The sequence below is a fragment of the Peromyscus eremicus genome, chromosome 6 (assembly GCF_949786415.1).
Source record: "Peromyscus eremicus chromosome 6, PerEre_H2_v1, whole genome shotgun sequence".
In the NCBI taxonomy this organism is placed as follows: Eukaryota; Metazoa; Chordata; class Mammalia; order Rodentia; family Cricetidae; genus Peromyscus; species Peromyscus eremicus.
This window is the reverse complement of record NC_081421.1, coordinates 82,427,482-82,451,167: the sequence shown is the minus strand read 5'-3', so window position 1 is coordinate 82,451,167 and position 23,686 is coordinate 82,427,482. Positions and strand designations below refer to the sequence as shown.

At 43.6% G+C, this 23,686-nt stretch overlaps 1 protein-coding gene across 2 annotated transcripts in view; it reads right to left on the bottom strand.

Moving 5' to 3' along the window:
• Nucleotides 1-19,810, bottom strand: part of Vav3 (vav guanine nucleotide exchange factor 3) — a 341,908-nt gene extending 322,098 nt beyond the window's left edge. For both annotated transcript variants that reach the window (XM_059266122.1, XM_059266121.1), the window contains exon 1: nt 19,599-19,810. In XM_059266122.1, the coding sequence (XP_059122105.1) occupies nt 19,599-19,802 (204 nt within the window). In that variant the 5' untranslated portion in view covers nt 19,803-19,810. The remainder of the gene's footprint in view (nt 1-19,598) is intronic.
• Between the last annotated feature and the right edge of the window lie 3,876 nt (nt 19,811-23,686).

Sequence of the window (23,686 nt, the reverse complement as noted above, 5' to 3'; positions counted from 1 at the left end):
TCCATTGAGTGAAAAATCTAGTGGGTAATACACACACACACACACACACACACACACACACACACACACACACGGGTCAAAATGTGTTTTATTGATAAAGGCTGCTAAGAACCAGTAAATGGGCTTAAGGATGAAGCTTCCCTATCTCTACCTAGCCTACACCCACCATTTAGGCAAAACAAAAATAAAATCAGTGTTATAGGCTTTGCACTCGAGGGTGGGATCTATTCTACTTAGTTGGCATGTGGATGAGAGTAGACAGAAAACCACCGTCTCCATAGGTAGGTAGGTAGGTAGGTCTCAAAGGCAAGAGCCCAAAGAAACCAAGCAACACATACCCAAGAGTATGTTAATGCTCTAACAGAAGTTCTACATATAAAGATGAGGGGGGAGAAAACACCTCCTCTTAAACAGACCTCTCTTAGAGCCCTGGTTCTCTGCTGTGTGGTCCATGCCTAATCACTGACTGTGTGTTCAACGGGTCCTGCCAAACAGATGCACCAAAAAAGGAATTCCACTCCCGAAAGAACAAAATGCAGTTTTGAGCTTGCAGACATTAAGAGTGTAATATAAGATAGCTGGTACCTTCTGGGACGTGAAAACCCAAAGAGCTGGAGATCTCAAGTGAGAGGAAATGGACCAGGCATAATCTAATCACTCAGGAATGCTCATCTTCACCATTAAGTCCTCCTGCTATGCTATTTGACTCAAGACAGTTCTCTGGCCAGACTCCTGCATTGTTCAGGTTCTATGATCACAGGTCTGAGATGAAGAATGTTGGCTAAGATGAAAGATGACTGGATATTAAACTATGCTTTCTGCAAGTATTTGCCCTCTCTTCAGGCTTGTCTTCACTAACATGAAAGATTATGGTTTTTTTATGAAGCAAAATCCTATTTAATTAAAAGTATACTCCAGTTTTTATAATACCCTTGAAAATAATAGATGCATATATAGTTTCAGAACAGTCTGAAACCAGACTCAACAAATTATACATAAAATTAATTCCTTTCTTTGCCTGTGTTTATGGGTAATAATAATAGTCAGTGAATATTTAGTTAAGCACTCCCAAGTATTTATTAGGCATTAGTGCTAGGCTCTATGTTGGTTCCCAGGAATCATCAGTTAATAAAATGTAAGTGACCCCTGCTATCATAAAGCCAGAATGAAATAATCATTTGTAAGGTGAATTGTATAAAAGGGGAATTTCAAAGCTAGGAAATAAAAACAAAATGTCAAGTCCTGCAATCAGAAAAAACGAAAAAGAGGTTACAAATTCTGAGAAGGGAAAAACACCTACTGTGGCTGTTGCAGAATTCAAAAGGGAAATAAGAGATGTGACTGCAGAGGGCAAAGGATGAGGAGGCCAGACCACAGAAGGTGTCACTTAGGGATTTTGGACTTCTTCCTCAGAGCACAAGGAAGCATCTTTGTAGTTACAAAGTTACACCCTTGTAGTCACATTAGTGTTTGGGGAGGGCTTTCTCCTATTTTAAGGTTGCTGAGGATACATTTGAGAGAACGGATTGTAATAAAGTCTAACACACAGAGGGAGAAAAACAAGAGTGCAGGAGAAATAATGTGGGTTATGAAGGCTGAGCACTGTGAATACCCTGTGCCAAGCAAGTGCTTGACAGGCAGGCTGTCTAATTGGATCCCAGTTTACAGATGAGAAAAGTTAGAATCTGAGAGAGCAGTCATTCAGCAAATGGGTAGCTAAAACTGGAATCAAATCAAAATGACACCAAGGACATTTTTTAAACAAGACTTGGGAAATTTGCCCTTTCCAACCCATTGAAACGGTTTTGTTGGCTTTTATTTTTCTGTTAACTATCTGGCAATATTCTGACAAAATCAGTGAAAATGTTAGTCTTTGACCTAGAAATTTCACCTTGGACCATAAAGCTGAAGTCAATAAGCCAAGGCAAAAAAAATAATCTGTATAGGGACATGGTGAGTCATGCTGCCTACAAGAGAAAACTGGAAAGTAGCCTGAGGGGCTGGTTCCAAATGCGGGAAGCGTATTAATAAGGGGACGGTTCTTCATTTTCACAGCTACATACTACTCCAAGATCACTTCCTATGTGGCTTTGAGAAAATTGCGGAGTGTCTTCTAGCCTCCTTCAGCTAGTGTAATATATGCTCTCAATTGTCTCTCAACTACCCAGGAAAATGAGTGTTGTCGATGCTAATCATCCTGGTTCTTAGAAGGTGTCTTTGCAGCATCTTGGTAGCATCTTTGCCAGTTGCCTGAGAACTTACCAAGTAGAAAGCTCTGAGCAAGTTACCTGGGGTACATTATCTCCTCATAACAGCCTAAGGAACAGCTGTCCTTGAGGCAAAGTGGAATGGAAAGAGAGGTAAAGGAGCCTGCTCTATATCACACACTCGTCAGCAGTAAAGCTAAACACTGAACACAGGAGCTTTGTCTTTTCTTGTACTGTAATAGGCTGCTCTTCCCTGGTTATCAAGGAGAAACTGAATCTCAGAGAAACTTGAGTACAGTGAGGCTCAAGCATCACTGATCTTGTGGATGAACCAGCCAGCATGGAAATGCAGCTATTCCAACTCCAGAAAGAGGGTAGTTTGTGCTTTATGTTATATAATGGCTGCCACATATAAAATTAACAGCCAATAAATCAACAGATAAAAATGTCAGTTAAATCATTTTAAAACTACAGTATTTCAAGTCTTAGGCTCAGTGAGTATGAGTAAGACAGCTGCTGGAAAAACATAAAATCAAAAACAAAGCAGATAACTTTTCCATAGAGCTTCAGAATGTCATTCAGAAGAACGGTGGGAAAAGCCCGGGACCACATGATCAGATGATGAAATGGGACAAAGAGGATTGCCAAGTGTCCGAAATGGCCCTGGTGCTATGCTGGGTAATCTACCCATCTAAGCTTATTTGCACATTACAACATTCTACAGTTAAGAATTGTCTCCATTTTCACCAGGCCGAGCTCCAGGAGTCCAGTCAAAGAGAGAGAAGAGGGATTCCATGAACAAGTGTGTCAGGATCATGATGGGGAAACCTACAGAGACAACCAGACCAAACTAGTAGGAACTCATGAAAGTTGGATCAATGGCTGTGGAGCCTGCATGGGACTGGATTAGGCCCACAACATACAGTTATGTAGCTTGGTCTGTTTAAGGGGCCCCTGGTAGTAGGATCAGAATCCATCCCTGGTGCATGAGTTGGCTTTTTGGAACCCATTTCCTATGGTGGGACACCTTGCACAGCCTTGAGGCAGGGGAAGGGGCTTGGACCTGCTGCTACTAAATGTACCTCCCCATGGGAGGCCTTACCTTCTTGTAGGAGGGAATGGGGGATGGGTTGGGAGGGGGAGGCTGGAGGGGCAGGAGGAGGGAAGAGGGGAATCTTTGATTGGTATGTAAAATGACTAAAAAAAATTTCTTAATTAAAAAAAAAGAATTGTCTCCATTTTATAGCAAGAAAAGGAAGACACTGAGAGATTTAGGAATTTTACCACAGATATTCACCTAATTGGGTGTGACCTGAATCCAGATTTGCTGATATTAAAGTTCACATTCTTTCACTATAACATGATGACTCCCAATGCAAGACACTAGCAGAACATTACCTTTCTTATCCTTCAGAAAGACAATATTATCACCTTCTTACCTAAGCAATATCAGGGACGATTAAGTACTCAGTAGCCACATGGGGGGTACTCATTCTGTAGCAGGAACTGATCTAAGAATATAGGCTGTAAAACAAAGTTCCCAAGTTCACAGAACTCACAGTTCAGAAGCAAAACTTACGATGGTGCTAATACACATGAATATTCATGTTTTTGAAAATTTGGGATTTGGCTTAAAACAGCAAACCTTCAGCCCTCTTAGGGACTCCATGATGCTGGATGGCTGAGATTCCAAACAGCTAAGATTTTGCTCATTTAGATCAGCTCTCTGATGTCATCGTTTTCAGTCTTTAGTCATTTTTCAACGCTGTCATTTCTGCTAGGAGGCTCTGGGATCCAAAACTTGAGACCCTGAACTTCTACTCTTACTGTGTCCCAAAATAGAAAATAAATAAATAAATAAATAAATAAATAAATAAATAAATAAATAATAAACAAATAAATGAATAAGAAGATGTATTTCACTTGAGTAATTATTAATCAAAACACTTTCTAATGTGTGTGTATGTAGTGTTGGGGTATTGCATACAACCATTCCTGCTTATACAGGGACCAGGAGTTGGTGTCTAAGGTTTTCCTCTATCACTCTCACATTTATTTTTGAGACATTCTCTCACTGACCCTGGAGCTCGCTCTTCTGGCCAGGTTGACTGATCAACAAGCCCTTATGATCTATCTGTCTTTCTCTGCCTACCCTCCAACCACAGCACTGAGGTTACATTCTGCCTGGCTTCTACATGGGTCCTGGGGATCCAGATTCAGACCCTAATGCTTACACGGCAAGTACTTTATCCACTGAACAATTTCTCCAGCCCTAACCCTCCCGCAGGCATCATCTCAAGTAGCACAGGCTGGCCTCAAACTCACTGGGTCGCTGAAGGTGACCTTGAAATCCTAACACTCCCACTCCCACAACCCCACCCCACCTCCACTTCCCAGGTGCCATGATTACAGGCATGATCTATCACATCTGGCTTATTTTCTAATCTTTATAAGCATATTTTTTAACCATATAAGCATGACTTAAACCTTTCTTAGGCCATTACTATTCTTAGAAAAGGTAGGGACTATGGCTCAGAGAACCTGGGTCTGGGCTTTGCCAAATGAAGTGACCTTGATCAAATCTCTGCACACATCAGAAGCCTAAGGCTGCTCATTGTACAAACCAATTACTGGTCTAGAATTATCTCTAAGGAACTTCCGGCCCCATGTTGTCTTTCCTGGGCACCTTGGGCTGTGCATGAAGGCTCTTGTAGGTTCCATAGTCCAATTCTAATAATTCAGGGTTCTCAAGTCTGAAGTTTGCAGTTTTGAACACTGCCAGCTTAACTTTCAGTTATCCCTCCTCTGTGCTTTAACTTTCAGTCTATATATAATAGCGTCCTTGTCCTTAAAACAGGCTTAAGGAAAATGATGCAAAGCTTCTCAGTCCAAATACTGAACCGAACACATTACATGCACTACTGCAATTGCCTTAGTCCTACCAACACTTCATTTACATGCCATCTCCTCTATTTCATAAACATGAAAACAGAAGATCCAATCATTTAAGCTGTCTGGTACTTAAGCAGCAGAGCTATGACTCAAGGCCAGGTTATATCAAGGACAATGTAAGGTCTACTAGAACCTATTGTCTTGAAGGTCCATTAAAACAGGGAGTTAATTAAAAGTCCTCCAACTTGAAGTCAGAATTCAGGGCCTGTAGAGATTGGCAGAAATGATGTGTAGCTTGATAAACAGAGTTTAATAAATACATTTTATTGCTTCCTCTACCAAGAGGCGAGAATATTTTTATTACTATTTTCTAGATGCATTGTTTTTTATCAAGCTAATCATGTAAGCCCCCAGGAGGTGGGGGTTTAGGTAGCAAGGATGAGCAAGACTGTCAAAGGGTTCATTGTTAACTAGACAGGTAAGAAACTGACATTCTTTGTCGAAGTTGTTGAACCATTTACTAAACACGATAGAGAAAAAATTAAATCCTCACAAAGCTAGACATGTGAGAATCCTGGTAAACTGCTTTTATCTTTCTCCTTAGTTTTCTCTTCACTGTGGTCATTAAACAGAACCATGTCTTTCATTGCTCTCCCACTCCATCCCTCCCCCAGTTTGACCATCCTGTTCCCTCTACTGCCCCCCATCCCCAGTTTACTCATTGGGATATCCTGTTTCCCCTTCCCAAGGTGATCCGTACATCCCTCTTAGGGTCCTCCTTATTTCCTAGCTTCTCTGGAGTTGTGGGTTGTAGTCTGATTATCTTTTACTTTACATCTAGAATCCACTTATGAGTGAGTACATACCATGTTTGTCTTTCTGAGTCTGGGTTACCTCACTTAAGATGATATTTTCTTGATAGAGGGGGACATTATGAGGTAAGAAGGAAACCTGGTGCTAGAGAAATTCCAAGGAATCTACAAGGATAACCCCAGATTAGACAACTAGCAACAGTGGTGAGGGTGCCTGAACTGGCTTACCCTGGTAGTCAGACTGATGAACACCCTAACTGTCATCATAGAGCCTTCATCCAGTAACTGATGGAAGCAGACACAGAGATCCACAACCAACCACCATGCTGAGCTCCAGGAGTCCAGTCAAAGAGAGGGAAGAGGGACTATATGAGCAAGGGGGATCAAGATCATGATGGGGAAATCTACAGAGACAACTGAACCAAGCTCAAAGGAACTCACGTACTTTAGACCAACAGCTGTGGAACCTGCATGGGACCGGACTAGACCCTCTGCATACGGGAGACAATTGTGTAGCTGCCCCTGGCAGTGTGATCAGGATCTACCCCTGGTGCATGAGCCAGTTTTCTGGATTCCATTACCTATAGTCAGACACCTTGCTCACTCCTGATAAAGCAGAGAGGGGCTTGGTCCTGCCTCAACTGAATGTATCAGGTTTAGCTGTCCCCCTCACCATGGGAGAACTTACCCTGTTGGAGGAAGAGATGCAGGGAGAAGGTGAGGGGGGAGCAGGAGGAGGGATAAGAAGGGGATCTGTGGTTGGTATGTAAAAACGAATAAAAAAATAGAACTATGTATTCAAAAGGCTTGAGAATTCAATAAGGATATAACGGTCTGAGCTACCGCGTAAGTAGAGTCCAGCTTTTCTATGGGGCTAACATTGATGTGAGCAGTAATGATGTCATGTTCTCCTCTTAAACCATCTCACGAAGAACCCACAGCTTGTGTCAGTGTTTATGTGAGCTTCGGGGCTCAAGTCCTGCTTTGCCCTGGTGGAGGACAATTACTGCATTTTACTGGCTCACTGACTGTACTCAGTCACACCACTGGGCTCTGAAGACCAGAAATCAGAAAAAGTACATCTAGTATATAGTGTACATAGTATATAGTATATATATATATATATATATATAGTATATATACTATTTCTCATAGTCAAACTTCTCATAGCTCCTGGAACTCTTGGGATTCTGATTTATTAATTGTCCTCTTCAAGACCAAAACTCATTCATAAGTGTCAGGAAGCAATAAATAAATAAATAAAATAGTCCATTCGAAAGTAACTTGCAAAATTCAGAACAGCTGTTAACTTCTCGTATCTGTAGTAACTAACGGTCACCATGTGGAAAGTGGGATGGGGCAGGCTGAGGACAAGTTAAGACTCACGAAGACAAGGGTGGCTATGATGATGACAAGCAGGGCCTCAAGCAGAATTGCGGACTTGGGGTATCTGACATTTGGAAAGCTGGAGTTTGTGGTGGCTGAGGATTTAGAAGTAGAGCTTTGCATTTGCCCATAGTCTGTACTTTGAAATCTAGAAGCCACGAGTCTGTTGGAGACACTGTGAAGAAGTAGAGAAAAACCACAAAACGTTACAAGGAAGCCAGGGTTTGAGGGGGAAAGTGAAAAGGCCAGTTGTGGATGCACTCGTGAGTGCCCACCCAAGGCTGGGCCAAGGACAGAGGGAGTGCCCATCAACCAAAGAGCCAGGGAGGGATGAATGGCTCAGCGGGTGGGAGGAAATGGGGGAGGCGGCAATTCTGAAGGTACCAGAGTGGGGAGGGCTCTTGCCTTGTGGCACCTTGCTTTAGACATACTGAGGAGCCTGGCTACGTGTACCCCCTCGGCTTTCCAGATGTTCTCTTGAATATCCACTGAAGCCACTGTCCACACACACACAAGACAGCTGCTTTCATGTCTTGGACGCCAAATGCAAATGGCTATTAAGGGTATTTCATCATTGCTCAGAACAACTGTCTCGCTGGCGTTACTGAGGTCTGAATGTCACTGCACTTTCCTCTCTTCCCACCCAGCTTTCTTTCTCGAACCTTCTTCCTCTCTAGTAACCACTTGTGTCTCCGTCTTCTTCCTGGTCTCGCCTGGCTCCCCCAGCTGCATGCACGGCCGCACTGGGCTTGCACCATCCAACGATTTACTTCCTCTCTGCATTCTGTAAAAGTCTGACTCTCGGGTCAAATCTATTTTCTCCCTGCCACCCAAAAGCAGAAACTTCGTGTGATTTGTCTCTATGCTGTCTGTGCCCCACACATATGAAGCACTGGGCAAAGTCTATGGAAAGAAACACTCTAAACCACCCTGTACATGAAAAAAGAAATCAATTTTGTGACATTAATGTCACACAAAACTGAGCAAAGCATGGCCCATCCACCAAACAGTTATCAGTCCACTCACACTAATGTAAATGGCTCCCCTGCCCTGTTTGATGGGGATGAGGTTGCAAGTCAAATGATACAAGAAACTAGAGCCAGGAAGTTAATTTTACTTCCCTTTGAGTCTTCAGGATCAACCACAGAGTCTAATATGCAGCAGACACATGGATAGTTTAATTAATCAGCCCACAGGCACTGGTTACCAAGAAGACAACGCCAAACAGCAAACAGGTAGCCCCAAGACTATCATTACTATAGACGTTTGTTTATTTTAAACATACTTTCAATGCAAAACCATAGAGTGTTATGTCCCATTTGCAGAGCATGCCTTGCTGTTGGCAAATACTTTCCCAGACATTTCCTCATGCAAATCACCAGATAACCACAGAGTTTGGCAGCAGAAAATGGGAAATTTTGCTGAATTTGGAAGTAGGACAGTTGGACTCCAATCTTGTCTTTACCACTTCCTGTCTGTATGACCTTGAAAAAAAAGCCCTTCAGCCCGTGCGCATCTCAATTTCCTCCTCTGCAGAGCAGTGATAAGACCATCCTCTTCCTGCCTTACAGACTGAAGAGGATGGGGAAGGACAACAGAGGTGGAAGGAAATAATCTTGCTGACTTACCTACTGTGCACCGGGCCTCTTAATGCATTGCTTAATTCTCACCTTAGTCCTGCAAAATTGGGTTTCACTACTTCTTGCTCATCACAAGAGGAAACTGGGATCCAAAGGTAAAATAACTTTCCCAAGGTCATCCCTTGGAATTCGGCCACTTCTGCTTGACCCCTGAGCTTCCTAAAACCATAATGTCTTCTAAGTGAGACCGAATCCACAGTTGCTGATACTGTTCTAAGTACACAGGTGGAGACAAAGAGAAACAGTCCCTGGCTAAGGTAGCAGAGTATGTCAGAGACCAGGCTGGGACTAGAAGCCAGCTTTCCCCATCCCTGACCTTTTGAAGCCCTTTCATTTAACCACACTGCCCCCAAGATCTCAGGAAAGGACATAAAGAGATGCAGTGCTTATTTATTCAGACCAGCTGCTCCAAGTCTATTTTAAGAGGAGCACTTTTAAAATCACGGAAGGTTGGTATCAAGTGTATCATTAAATATTCCATATTAATTGACCCTTTAGAGAATTCCCATGTGAACAGCACATGCTGTTAGCTTTCTTTTATGGAAGCAGCTCAAAGGCCAACCACACTTCTGCAACACATACTTTGAAAGGACACTCAGACAGCAGCACAAAACACAATTCGAATGCATGCTGTCCACAGGAATCAAAAACAATGGTATTTTGCTGGTCTGTGATTCTTTCCATAGAATGGCAAAGACAAAAAAAAAAAAAAAGCCAAAATATAGATTAGATTGGCCATAGCACTATGCAAAGTCTGTCCTCATGAGCAGTAGAGATGAGAGGGTAGGAGAGGACCTATAGAATGATATTATTCCACACAATAGTTAATAACAGGTATACGAATTAATAAGCATAGCTACAACACAGGAGAGAGGAGACCACGCCACAGCGTTCACTTGAAGCAGTGGTGCTCCTGGCTCCCAGGTAAACATAAGCACACCTAACTCCAGACACAGCATTAAACCACACAGTCTGGCCCAGCTATCACAAAGCACAGTATTAACCAGGCCTCACTAATTTCCTTCGCTTTCCTATATGAGTGTATTCTCTTTGTCCATCAAACACCTGCCAAAGGTCTGACCCCACTTTACTCTGAATAGTGAGATAAATAGTATCGAATCATCCAAATGCAGTGTTTGATATCTTTCATTCAGTATCTGACAAGCAAAGAGTGTCATTAACAACATCCACAGGCCAATCAGAGAACGCTCCAACAAAATAGTGTCACAGACAGCAATACAATGGAGAAAAGAAGATCCCTCTTCATTTCATGCTCAGCTGTGCCAATGGCCTTGGTGAGAGGATTCAGTTCACTTTAAATGTTCTAATTCCAACCTTGACTCCACCGTGAACCACTTCTTAGTACACATTACTTAACCCGGCTTGGACTCACAGTGTCTATCACTCTGCCTGCCTCTTTGAATGAGAAAATATGTGACAGGTGCTTCTTAAGTGAGACGCAGAAGCCATGAGCAGATTTCTGCAGACGTGGTGGTAATGATTCTTATAAAAACTGTTAGCATCCAGTGTGCACTGACAGCCAGTCACAGACTGAGTTCAATCAGGCAGAATGCTTTTGGGTAGGTCCATTTTAGAGAATAAGAAAGCTCAAAGAAATGGCAGGTTCCCATCACTTTCAAAAGACCACTCAGTTGTAAAGTGGAAGGATAATGTTATCTGCGATGATCAGCATCATCACTGACTGGACGAGTATCTGAGGTTTATAATGACATGAGTAGAGCTGAATATGTCTTATAAAATTCATGCAGTTATCTTTGAAAGGACAGTAAACAAAGAGTCATCATTTTTAACCCAGCAATGACTTTATGCGTACTTATATGTGCCTGTTAGGTGTGAGTCCTTGTGTAAACTTCCAAAGACACCTTATCAGTAGTTTATGGCAGCCTCCAACAAATCCCAGCATGGCAGGGAGATGAATAAGAAAAAAAATAAAAACTGCTGAACAAGGCACGTTGCACTCCACCTATGCATACTAGGTCGTTGCACAAAGCAACATGTACTCAGCCACACCTGAGAGGGGAGTTAGGAAGACCTACTACACAAAGGGAAGCTGGACCGAATCTTCAAGCAAATGAGGAAGAGCTCTGGAAACAGAGAAAACGGCATGCAAATTTGCACACTGACATTTAAAAGCGCAGCTCATCCACGAAAGCATAAACAAGTCAGGAGCACAGTGGAGGGAGTCTTGAAAGATGGAAGAGGACCAGACCATGGGTGTTTGTACACTCTCTAAGGATTCTGGAGTTAATCTGAGGCCCATCAGGAACCACCAAACAGTTATAAGGAAGTTGAGAAACCACTTATCTGCCCCAGTGGTACGGGTCAAAACCAGAACTGCTCTTCAATACACTCAATGTTCATCAGCGTATCTTTGTGATTTTACCTTGAAAGCATCTCCTGAATCAAGTAAGGGAAATACCATGTAGGCTTGCAAATGGAAAGACACAGAAGAGAACTAATGATGCAGGAGAATATGAGAGAAAGGCTGAAGGAGAGACTTATTTTTTCCCCCGGGAGAACTGTTCATTCACTCATGGTACAAGAGAGAACGTACCGCCCTATGGGCACAGAGGCAGGTATAAGAGCCAAAGAAAGCCTTCTTTGATTTTGTCTGTTTTCTCTGCAGAACAAGAAGCAGGGGCATCAGTTTAAAGAAAGGATGGAGGAGAAGGAAGTGATGGAAGATACATGAAAAGAAAGAAAATGTACTAAGGAGTCAACTTGGGCAGTGAGGAAATCAGTGACCAGCACAGTCCTCAAACTCCTTCACACTCTTTTAAAAACTGACTAAGAAATCTGTTAGCAGCTTGTGTTTGGTCATTGATAGGTCTATCTATCAATGTTTAACATACTCAAAATCAAAACTGAGAGAACCTTATACACAAGCACATAGTCCACCATCAGCCAGAGCAATGACATCAGTAATATGCAACCTTCGGAAAACTCCAGTGTAGACTTGTAAGAAAACCAGAATTTAAAAGAAGGATGCTGTGTTGATATTATAAAGGAGGTTGGGCCTTAAGGAATGCATCAAAAGGCTCTCTGCAACTTCCCGGAGTTCCCCAGCTTTGAGAACATCTAGTCTAGATAATCAGAATTGACACGATAGAGTAGATTTCAGCACTCACTTGAGGTTTAGAGACCATGAACTTCGAGTGAGAAGAGTCCCTGTGGTATGGTTTTCCTCCATCACCCTTAGCAGCTCAGTTGTAAGCAGGAAATAAGTAACATTCTGGATTTAGCCAGGGTTCTGTTTACCCAAAGGGGCAAGATAAATAAGCGAAGCCAAGGAAGTACTCGAAAGGGTTCTGGAGAGTGAGCCGGGTAGGAAGGAAGCAAAGCCATGACAGCAGGGAAGAGGCGGTAGAAGCGAGGAGTTCAAAAGATCACTGGATTTTAGGTATTAGCAGAATAAGCCAGAAAGAAGGGTAGTGATATAGTGGGATGCTTGAAACTGAGACACCAGAGGGTAACTGCTAAGAACCAGTTCAACACCCTGAACTGATCTCTTCCGGCCACCCAAGCCTGAAAGCTGGGGTCCAGCCTAGGTCAGATACAATCTGTCCACATTCAGAGATCCCCAAAGCCTGTCCATCGCATGTCTTAACTACTTCTCTAAGCTTCTATATTCCTCTCCAGCCTTCTACTCACCCATTGGTCTGGCCTCTCCCTCTCTTGATCCAGCTCCATCCACACTTTTATCCATGCCCAGTACTGCCAGAGCAAATCCGTCCTGACTGTTGTAAGTTTTCTACCGTGTCCAGACTTCACCCAAGAAGTGACTGTCACAATGGAGGCAGATATGAGCTGCCAATGTGAATAAAGGGTCCATAGTGATAAATTAACAACATGGATGCCACAGGACGATCAAGGGGAGAGACTATGACTTAGATATAACTAAGGAGAAAATGCAAATGTGCTAAAGGAACGTTCAGATAAAAAAGAGCTAGCGAAGGAAACTGAGCAGGAATAAGAGCCAGAAGAGAAGCAAAGACTGCAATGTGTGATGGGAAGAGAATGGTTCATCAGGAAGGCAGTGAGTGGTCAGTAGTACCAACTGCTGTGGCATTTATGAAAAGTAGTTATATATTAAAAGAGGGAAGATCCAGTGATTCAGAGATTGGATAAATCTCATTAATTTACATGACAATCTCTCCCACTGCAAAAAAAAAAAAAAGAAAGAAAGAAAAGGAAAAAGAAAGGAAGAGAAAAGGAAAGGATTCATGGTCCTCACCATGACAGCTATAGGACCATACTTCACAGATAAAGCTTTAGTTTCCATGAAACCCTGATTAAGCCACCAACTAGACCACCAGAAGAAATGTTTAAAATACCTTAAAATATGGTAGCTATGTTGACGGAAAAGGCCATGACTAGCACGGACTTATACATAGGGAGATGTTCCAAAGGAACAATTTAACAAATAAAAAGGGTAGCTGACTTCTGGGGAGACGAAAAATGCCTTATTCTGGATGAACTAGAAATGTAACCAAGAAACCATTCTTTTTGGACAACCAGAGCTCTTTGTGCTTCCATTCTCTTTAATCTAATAATCTGTATGCACCACCACTTGATGCTGGAGACAGAAAGTGCAGACATGTAATACACACAGCAACGCCTGAAGTGATACAATTATAGGGTTTTTAAACACATGGTTATGTACATTCGAAATAAGGTTCTCTCTATATAACTCACAGAAAACAGTAACATAAAAGGAAACAAGGTGTTAGGAGGTTAGAAGGTGACCCTGTGTAAAACAGTCAGTCATTTTTACAAGTGCCACATCACGAATTTTCTGCTTACAGGCCAATATTATATAGAAAAACATAGAGAGCAGTAATGCGGGTTGAAATGGTATTCAGAAGAAAACGTTTAGGAACCCTTTGAATTTATATTATGTATGTTTGCTCACAGGCAAACACCTTTTCACACAGGTGCACATACATACACAGGAGTACTATAACATACGATTGGCATGACCTTTTGTGGTTTGTCTTTTGCTTTTGAGACACAGTTTCACAGAGTCATAGCTGGCCTTGAACTCCTGATCATCTCGTTTTCAGTCCCCAAATGCTGGAATTACAGGTATTAACCACAACACCTGACTTAGTATCTGTATAAATCCAAAAATGTTTCTGAATAGATATAAAATAAAAATTCTATGTACTAGAAAATAACTTTCTTTTTAACCCTTTTCCCTACTAGCCACTACCTCAATTTTCTTTTCTCTTTTTAACAAAATTACCCTCAAAGAAATGTCTACATCAGCTATCCTGCCTGCTCCTAATTTCTCTTCTCCCCCATTATGGTGTTTACCTTCCAGACTATCAAATTTCTCTTTGGTCAAGGTTACCAAGGAATTTCAGACCACGTAAATCAATATTCTGTCCTGGGTCCTCATTCTCCTTCATCTATCAGCAGCATCTGACACGTCAGAACATTCTTTCTCCAAGCACTTTATTCACTTCTTAGACCCCTACTCCGAGGGTTACTTCCTAACCCAAGCTCACTCCCTCTCCACTCTCCTCCTCCTAAACCTCCATGACACACATCCCCAGTGCTCACTCAGACTTTGTGTCTTTTTTCACCACTCCTGAGTAGATGCTATCCATCATCCTATCTCATTGTTTCAAATGCTGCCTATACTTTGGTGGCTCCAAAATTTACATCTACATCTTCAACTTCTCCAAGTACCCGCTCAGTCTCTTCCTCTGGATGGCTACTAGGCATCCAAGCATGCCAGCTTCAGGTCTGCCTCCTTTTTTTTCTTCCACATATATCCAAAAACGTTTTCTCTAAACTTTTCCATCTCTGTCAATGACCACACAGGTCAGACTCGCAGTCATCCTTGATTCCCGCCTTCTTCTCCTACCTTCTCAGCTAACTACACCAGTGTAGCCAGCTGGTCTCTACCCTCAAAATGCATGCAGAACTCCATCATCTCACCATCTGCTGCCCTTGTTCTGGTCATGGCTGCCAGGCCTTTTGATTGAATGGCAGCACCAGCCCAACTCTTCCATCCTTGGAAAACAGCAGCCAGAGTGACCCTGCTAAAAAGGTAAGTTAGGTCACATCACGACGTCACTCAAACCATCCTGTGGAATCCCATTTCACTCAGGATGGAAGTCAAAAGTCAATATAAGGACCCATGAGTACTAAAACTTAGAGCCCCATTTTCTCCCCAAACTCATTCCATTTTAGCCCACATTCACTGTCCTCCAGCTTCACTGGTCTTCTTGCTGAACTGGTGTGCCTAGTGCTAACTGCCTCAGGGTCTTCCCATTTCTATACCCTCTGCCGAAAATACACTTTTGTTTTGTCTTGAGACCTCTACATTCCTACATTCCCTGGCTCCCTTCAGGTTTCTGCCTAATAACCACCTTCTCGGAGAAGGCTTTCTTATATAACCTACCTTCTATAAAATGACATTTCTCTCTGTTCCTTTACCCAGCTTCAAACGTCCTCACTGCACATTACATCACATAGGCATCTATTTATGGGCCATCTCCTCCACCACCATGCGCATCCCTTTAAGGCAAGGACTCTGTGACATGTGTTTAGTGCTCTAAGCCAGTGTCCTAGACAAGGCTCTTTGTAAGAACAAATAATTATTTGTTCAAGAAACTCTTCAAGAATGAACAAGTCATGTTAAGACAACTCAAAGTTTATCCAGACTGTATAAATTGGTCAAGAACCTTGCCAAATATATGAATGCCATTCCAGGATATAGTATGGCCCAAATAAATAAAATAATACTACTAAAATAATCTCAGTAATTACAAATCTCCAATTAGTTTTATATATTGGTGGAGATCTTCTTAGCCACTAAAAATGACATCAAGCCACTAAGCCCATCCACTTTTTGCAAGAGCATAATGATCAATAGGGTTCTCAATGAATCACTGATGTTCATTATTTCCTGGCCATAATACTGTTTGTATTGAAAAATAAATCTGTCTAATACACACAGACACAAAAGTATTGAACTTTCAATGGTCATCAGAGATCTATTTAACTTTAATCTTTATAATAGCACATTAAATATAAAACAAGTGTGACATTTACCTTTTTTGCTTTATTTTGTTTTGTTCTGTTTTAGCCAAGAATGGCCTCAAACTCACAGTCAAGGTGACTTTGAAATCCCGGTGCCCTTGCCTGCATCTCCTGAGTGCCAAGCACTGTAATAACAGGCATGCCCTACCATATCCATGTAACCTCCTTAAGCCATTATGAATGAAAGCAAATTCTACATTAGAACTTCATAGTATTTGTTTCTTAATTGAAGACCATCTTCTTATCAAAGATGGTGAGACCAAAAGGATGCTGTGGTCCACAGCTAGGAAGAACAACAAACAGGAGAGGTGGGACCCCATTTATGTTTCTATTTTAAGAAGCCTGTTAGCTTATGAATACTGCAAGATTCAGGCCTATAATTGAACAATCATTATTTGCAGTGTTAGTTGCATTTTAATGCAAACAAGACAGAAGGCTGACAAAAGGGAAGGGAAATGACATGCCATCCACTAGAATAAACACCCTTATTTGAAAAGGCTACTCATTTTATAGCTCTTTGGGGAAAGCACATGCACACACACACACACACACAGAGAGAGAGAGAGAGAGAGAGAGAGAGAGAGAGAGAGAGAGAGAGAGAGAGAGAGAGAGAGAGGAAGCAAAACAACAAGTAAAGTCCTCTTTGTTGGCATTTGTCAAAACATTTTCAGAATACGCCAAAACTCTTAAGTATGATCTTTCTTAGTTATTTCCCACTCTGGCAGATCATGTGTCCTAAGGAAGTAGTGCATTTCAAGTGAATATCTTCAACAGAAAAAGTCAGGTATAGAAGGAATGACTCTTGGAAATAGAAAAATAAAACCCACAAATACTAGGAGTAGCGCCTCTAACTTCACAAAAGCAAGCTCTGCTGGGATGCTGGTCCCTATTAGCAAAGCTCATTTTGGAGCTGGATATGTAAACCAAGGAAAATGTGGTTCTATAAAAGGTAGTTTATGTAACTTATGAGAGGAAGCCAAGCAAACACTTCCTGAAAAGATGACAACTAGGAGGGGACCTGGAGGGAGTCAGGGAATACGGAAGTGTAGATGCTCGAGGGGGGGGGGGGTGGACAGAAATGCCTCCAGCACAGGACACACCTGATACACTTGACCTTTGACCTTATACACTGTGATGGCAGCTGACAAGGCAAGAACCTCATAACCAGGAACAGCCAGAGCCTTTCCCAAAAAAGTTGCATGAGGCAGAAATACTTACAGATGCTAGCACACAGGAACTTGTAGATCTCTGCAATTTTGATTTTCAGTTGTATCCTAATACCCATATTAATATGACAATAGCAGGTATAATACTGCAGGTAATTTTGCTAATACTGAATGTTTACTTAACATACAGTATGTGCTGAGGATTGTGGGTGTGTTGAACATGTCACCGTGTTTTATACAAGCATTTACTAAGTCTCACTTAATGATATAATGACAACCTGTATTATGCAAACACATATACCTAGCTCTCAACCTCTCTGCAATGGGGCCGAGAATCAAGAAGGAAACAAGAACAGACACCCCACACTCAGGTACTAACTTTCCAGGACCACATTTGAGAAGAAGTCCTCTTGAAGTCATCACAAGAGAAATCATTGAATTTGGAACCTGAAAGCTCAGAGGTGGGCTGTCTTAAGAGCTCAAAAGAAAAACTTAACGAGGAATCGTTTCACTGCCCTGCTTACCTCATTACAACCTGGTGGCTTATTGATATCAGTGTGTAATAATTCCTTGAGGGTAAGATTCTTGGTATGTTCCCTGTGGTGCCCTCAACAGGGAATAGAACTCTTAGAGAATCATGCACACTCCATTTCATTAATGATGCCTATAATGATCCTCACTCATCAAACAGATTACATTATAGATAATGCATTTTACAATAAGACGAAAGTGTGTTTGAATAGATTCCATCCACTGTTAGTCAAATAAAGCGTTGGGGGCCGAAGCCTACCCAGCTGTTTAAAAAAAAGAAAGAAAGTAAAGAGAGAAACTTGACAATTAAGGACAACTTGAATGAGTAACTGCTGAAAATTCCAGAAGCTGAACTTTCAGGAAATGTGCACGGCACGTGATGCGCACGCATCCTCATCTATGCTGTTGCTGAGGTGATGACTCCAGTGGAATTGGGGCTCTAGGAACTTACTCCTGTGCACTGCAGAACCTGATTCCTAACAGTAGCTCTGACGGTATGGAAACAACCACTGAACCCCTCCCCCAAGATATCTCTAGTTGGCACAGTTCTGGGAAAAGTCTACAGAAGTGGCAGTCATCGTTAGGTTTGCAAGAGAGTGTAAAATGATTGATCCTTATTGTAAGTACATATGGAACTCACCACTTATATATCTGTATTTTTCTTGGGGACTGCCTACCAACAGGTTGAAGGCAGACAGTCAGGGGATGCAGAATTTGAAGTGAGAAGGAACCCTGACGAGGTACTAACAACCAGAGCTGGGTGTGGGTGCCCCTGCTTTAAGTATGAGATTATTAAATGGCATAAGGTCATTTCCTTCTGCAAGGACACAGCTCTGGTTAAGTGGCTGAAACTTGTATCGTACAGGACTAGTGCTAAAATGTGTCATGAAAAGGGGTTCTTTCCTTTCCCTTTTAAGTTGAAAGGTTTCCTTTTTTTTTTTTTGTGAAAGAGAAAATAGACGTTCTGAGTTGTGTTGAACATCCTCTGAACAGAAACTTTCCGACAGGACCAAAAAAAAAAAAAAAAAAAAAAAAAAAGCAGCACTGAGCTACAAGCTACACTGTGACTTTTGAGCTGACTCTGAGGAACCCACTGCCTTCCAGGGCTGCACTTCATCAGAACCCCCAAAGAAGCAGCTCCAAGCCAGGCTAGGGCCGCAGGCGTGTCTACATGCCCCCACACTACCTGAGCACAGGACCCAAGGAAAGAAAGCGGAATCTCCAGTGAAACTTCTCACTTCCTGCCGCTAGTGACTGAGAGGCTGGACTGGCTCCCTTCTTGGTTTCAGACAAGCTGTAAACAGAACCATGCAGTTTGCCAGCGGGCCACAGGCTGAGGGGGGCCGGGGAGGGGGGGGGAGCGCTTCTGGAAGCATCTCTGCGTCCTGCTCCCTTTCCTTCCTCCGACCAGGGTCTTTTCTATACAGATAACGGTACCAAACGCCCTCCACTTCCTAGAGTCCTCATGTATGGCATGGTTCCTCTTTCCAGAACGTGGAGACCAAATGCAAAGTAAAAAACAACTCAAAGGAAAATTATTCCATCACTTCATTTCACCCTTTTTGTCATTGGTATTTTAGAGCTGGATCAGACTCTTTGTTAACACACACGGGGGGCGGCGGGGGGCGCACAAAGGTGAAATGTGCCCTAAGATAACTTATTTCTTCCCGCCTCCCAGAAAGCAATTAGGATTCCATACACCCTCTCCGGGCATTTAGCTGAGAAGCTAAACCATTTCAAGGCAAGGTAGGAAAAGCCCCTAAGCTGAGAGCTGAGAGGCAGGGCAAGCCGAGCGAGCGCACCTAGATGTTTGCATTTACACAAAGAAATTATCCGGATGATTAATGGGAGCCTCTGGCGGGCGGCAGGGTCGCGGGGTGGCCTCCATACCTGGGACATCTGCGGCCTCAGGTTGATCTCTTTTAGGTTGATGGAGTGTGCCCGCAGGTTGTTGAGCAGCTGGCAGAGCAGGACTCCATCGCGGAGGGTCTGTGCCAGGTCGAACACCTGCGCCGAGTCCCAGGTCACCCGGTGGTTGGCGGGCAGCACTTTGCAGTGGATGAGCCACTGAGCGCACTGCTTCCAGGGCTCCATGCTCGACGGCTCCGGGATCCGGCCCGGCTGAGGCGGGCGGCGACTCGGAGGTGGCCGCCGCCGATCTTCCGCGCCCCGCCGACGCCAGCCGGCGGTGGCCCCCGGGCTGTTCTGCTTCTCCGGAGCGGGCGCCGCTGCCGGCGGCTCGGGGAAGCCGCGTGGGACTCGCCTCGGCTCCCCGCCCGGATGCGCCGCAGCCCGGCCGCCGCTGCAGCAGCGAGTGCTGCGCGCTCTCCGTGCGCCTCGGCCCCGGCCGCGCACAGGCTTCCGACTCGCGAGCCCGGCGCCCCGCGACTGAGCATGCCCAGCGCGCCTGGCCGGTCTGTGCGGTCCGCGAGTCCCGGGAGGCGCGGGTGCGAGCGTGCCCGCCGCCCTGGCTGGGGGTCCGGGGCCGAGGGCGGGGCGGCTGGGGGAGGAGCGGGCCGAGTGGGGGCGGTGGCCACAAAGGGGATCCCGGAGCCCCCGCCCGCCCGCGAACCCTCAGATGCACAGAGCTTGCACAACCCCGGGCGTTCAGGGATTAGCCCATCGCCGTGGCTTCCTAGGAAGTGTGGCTGAACACTGAGATATGCCGCCGGGGTGTCCCCCGGGACACCCTAAACAATGAATTCGATTTAAATTAAGAGGGTCTCAGAGGAGCGGCCGCTTAACTGGGACACCGGGATCCGGGAGAAAGGCGGAATCCTGCACTCCGCGCATCTGGAGAACACAGCGTGGAAAGTTTGTGACCGGCCCCTCGTTCCGCCTCCCCCAGGTCCATCCTCGGCCCCTTCCTCCAAGTTGGTTTCTTGTGAGGATGTTTTGACACCTTAAAAGTGTGTGGGGTGGGGACAGTTGCAGCTTCAGCTTATGTGGAGGAGAGAGGTGGTTTTCACATCTCTCTCAGGCTCGGAACTGTTCGCTAAGACAGTCCTGCCCCTTTTGCTGATCCTCAAAAACCTGCCTGAGAAAAACAGGCCGGTGACACGGAGGCAAGACTGCGCATGCGTCTGTGACTTGCCACCAGGTTTGCGCTCAAATTGCTTCAGCCCTGGTAGAAACGGGACAAGGTATTTGGAGAACCCTGGGGAAAGTTGGAAAATGCCACCACCACCACCACCACCACCACACACACACACACACACACGTGTCAACTCTTGGTCACACTGAGGCAGAGCACTCACGTTTCTTAAAAAACAAAAGCAAGTCCTTTTTATTCCCACTGCCCTTCAAAGCTGAAAACGATGCTTTCATTATTTATAGCAAGGCATTAACACACTGAACTCTGACGGCTCCCTGTAAATGCAGTCCTTCGCCAGTCTTTTATTTCTGAAAATTTTTTTTAATGAAATCCAGTTTGGTGGGATTTTATATCATTTTTTAAAGTTGCATTAGATATTTGTAGCTCAAATTTCCCATTGTAGATCATATTGATTTTTATAAATTTTACAGGACAAAAATGTAACTTAAAAAAAAAATACATGATCTGTTAGGACAGAGGCTGGGTCCTTCTATGCATGGCTATGGCAAGCATAGCCCACTGTGTACAGAGCCAGCCTTAAACAATAAATCAGCCTGAGGATTTCCTTTCCTCGCGTGCATCCGTCCCCAGCAACTTCCTCTGTGCTTACTGTGGAGTCCATCAATAGCACAATGTTTCCTAGACCATAATAGGTTTGAAAGCTAGAAACTGCAGGAGTACCAAACCCTAGCATACTATGTCACCATAACTATATAGCATATCATAGGCACAAACATCATCAACAGCAACTAATAAAGTAATAGGACATCATAATCATATATTGTAATAAAATTTATTTAACATATATGGACTGTTACTTTCTGGAATTTTCCATGTGATATTTTTAGTTGGCTGTTGACTGCCGCTTTACTAAAAACTCAGAATTGCAAAACCATTGAGAAGAGGCAAGTACTGTAAGTCATGTTACACATTATAGACATTTAGAAACAAAACGCACCTGGCCCACCGTTTAAACTGTGACCCTGTATAAAGAGAAATGGCCCTTGAAAGGGAAAACAAAATGATAAAGAAAGAAAGAACAAAGTCAAACTGTGCATTTGGTTTTAGATAACATCAGATCACCCTCGAATGATAAAAAGATTTCCAAAAATCCAGATCATATGTACCGTGCCAGTAAGCAACCCAGGACTTAGAACCCAAGTTAAGCTGCTTTCTGATAATCTCGGGCAACTTTGACTTCTCTAACCTTCATTTCCAAAACCTATAAAATGAGGGAAATGAGGCCGGGCGGTGATGGCGCACGCCTTTAATCCCAGCACTCGGGAGGCAGAGGCAGGCGGATCTCTGTGAGTTCGAGGCCAGCCTGGTCTCCAAAGCAAGTTCCAGGAAAGGTGCAAAGCTACACAGAGAAACCCTGTCTCAAAAAACCAAAAAAAAAAAAAAAAAAAAGAGGGAAATGGTCCTTACCTCCTTGGGTTGTCAGAATCAAATGATTCCATGCCTTGCTCATCAGAATCAACATGTAGACAGGAGTATCACTGTGGACCTTTTGAGACTCTCCGGCCCTACCCAGACTGAATGCCCCCAGATGATATATGTGTTTCCATCAAAAGTTGAAAGGCATCATTAGAGAGTGTAAATGTCACAAGAAGAGCTTCACAAACACCACTCAATAGTAGCCACTGTACACACACACACACACACACACACACACACACACACACACACACACAAGCAAAGGCCAGATAAATCCTTTTACTGTTCAAATTTTATGTATCACGTGTAACATATAAAATATTGCTTCAGAACGTAATACTCAAATATTAATCCAGAAAGTGTGTGGAGGGCATGAAGGCAGATTGGTGGTACAGGGGATCTACAAGAGGAATTTAGAGGAATTGCAAGGCCCTCTGGTAATCGAGGAGCTAAATGACAACAGGTGATGGTAAAATGTCTGAAACTGGCCAACAAAACCAGCAGTGGGGACTGGGAGGGGATGGCTCAGGGGTAGAACACCTGCCGAGTATGTGGAGGCCCTGCACTGTAGGAAAAAAAATGAAAAATATCAACGGACTGCTCATCTGAGTTGTGTTCTCCTTTAAAATTTTAATATGTCATTGAGAGGATAATTTGGAAGACACTGGCAACTGTTTCTTCTGTACATGTGGAAATATAGGTTTGGGTCCTGTCATGAAAGAGTACCAAAATGTTTCCTTATTGGCACACAAGGATGTTCAAACCCCATCACTCCCTCACTGCCCACGGGGTCAAGCGAACTGGATACTTACATACATTATCTTCAATAAGATGTTTCACCCTCCGCAGTGAGCTCTATCAATGAAGACAAGGCTCTGTGGATCCAAAGTGTTAAGTACTTTGCTCCTATTACAGATTTAACAAAAGCAAGATTGGATTTCACACACACACACACACAAACACACACACACACACACACACACACACACACACATCTGCATTGTTTCTGCTCAGAAGTGCAGCTCAGCTTAGTGAATCTACTGACTTAGATGGATCCCTCCATAGTGAACTACCCAAGTGGTAACACTCACCTTCAGATTCTCAGAGCCAACCACGGTGCTCCTCGGTGCTTGTTACACCATGCACCCTCAGTAAGTATTAGTCATTTAGCTGAGTGCGCAAATGCACAAACTAATGAACCATGTTGCCCCTCTGCTCCCTCTTATACACCCCTCCTCATTTTACCCTGCCTCCACAACAGTGAAAGCATCATGGGGAACTGACAGTATTCTTTGTGCAAGACACATGAGACACGTGAAATCAAACTCTGTTTCTTCCAGCCTAGGACTTCGCGGGTGTCCAGGGTGAGCTGTCTATTCTCTGCTTCCCTCTTGTATTGTTACGCTTTTTGATCTTGCCTTCGTACCACAGTATGAAAACAAGAAGT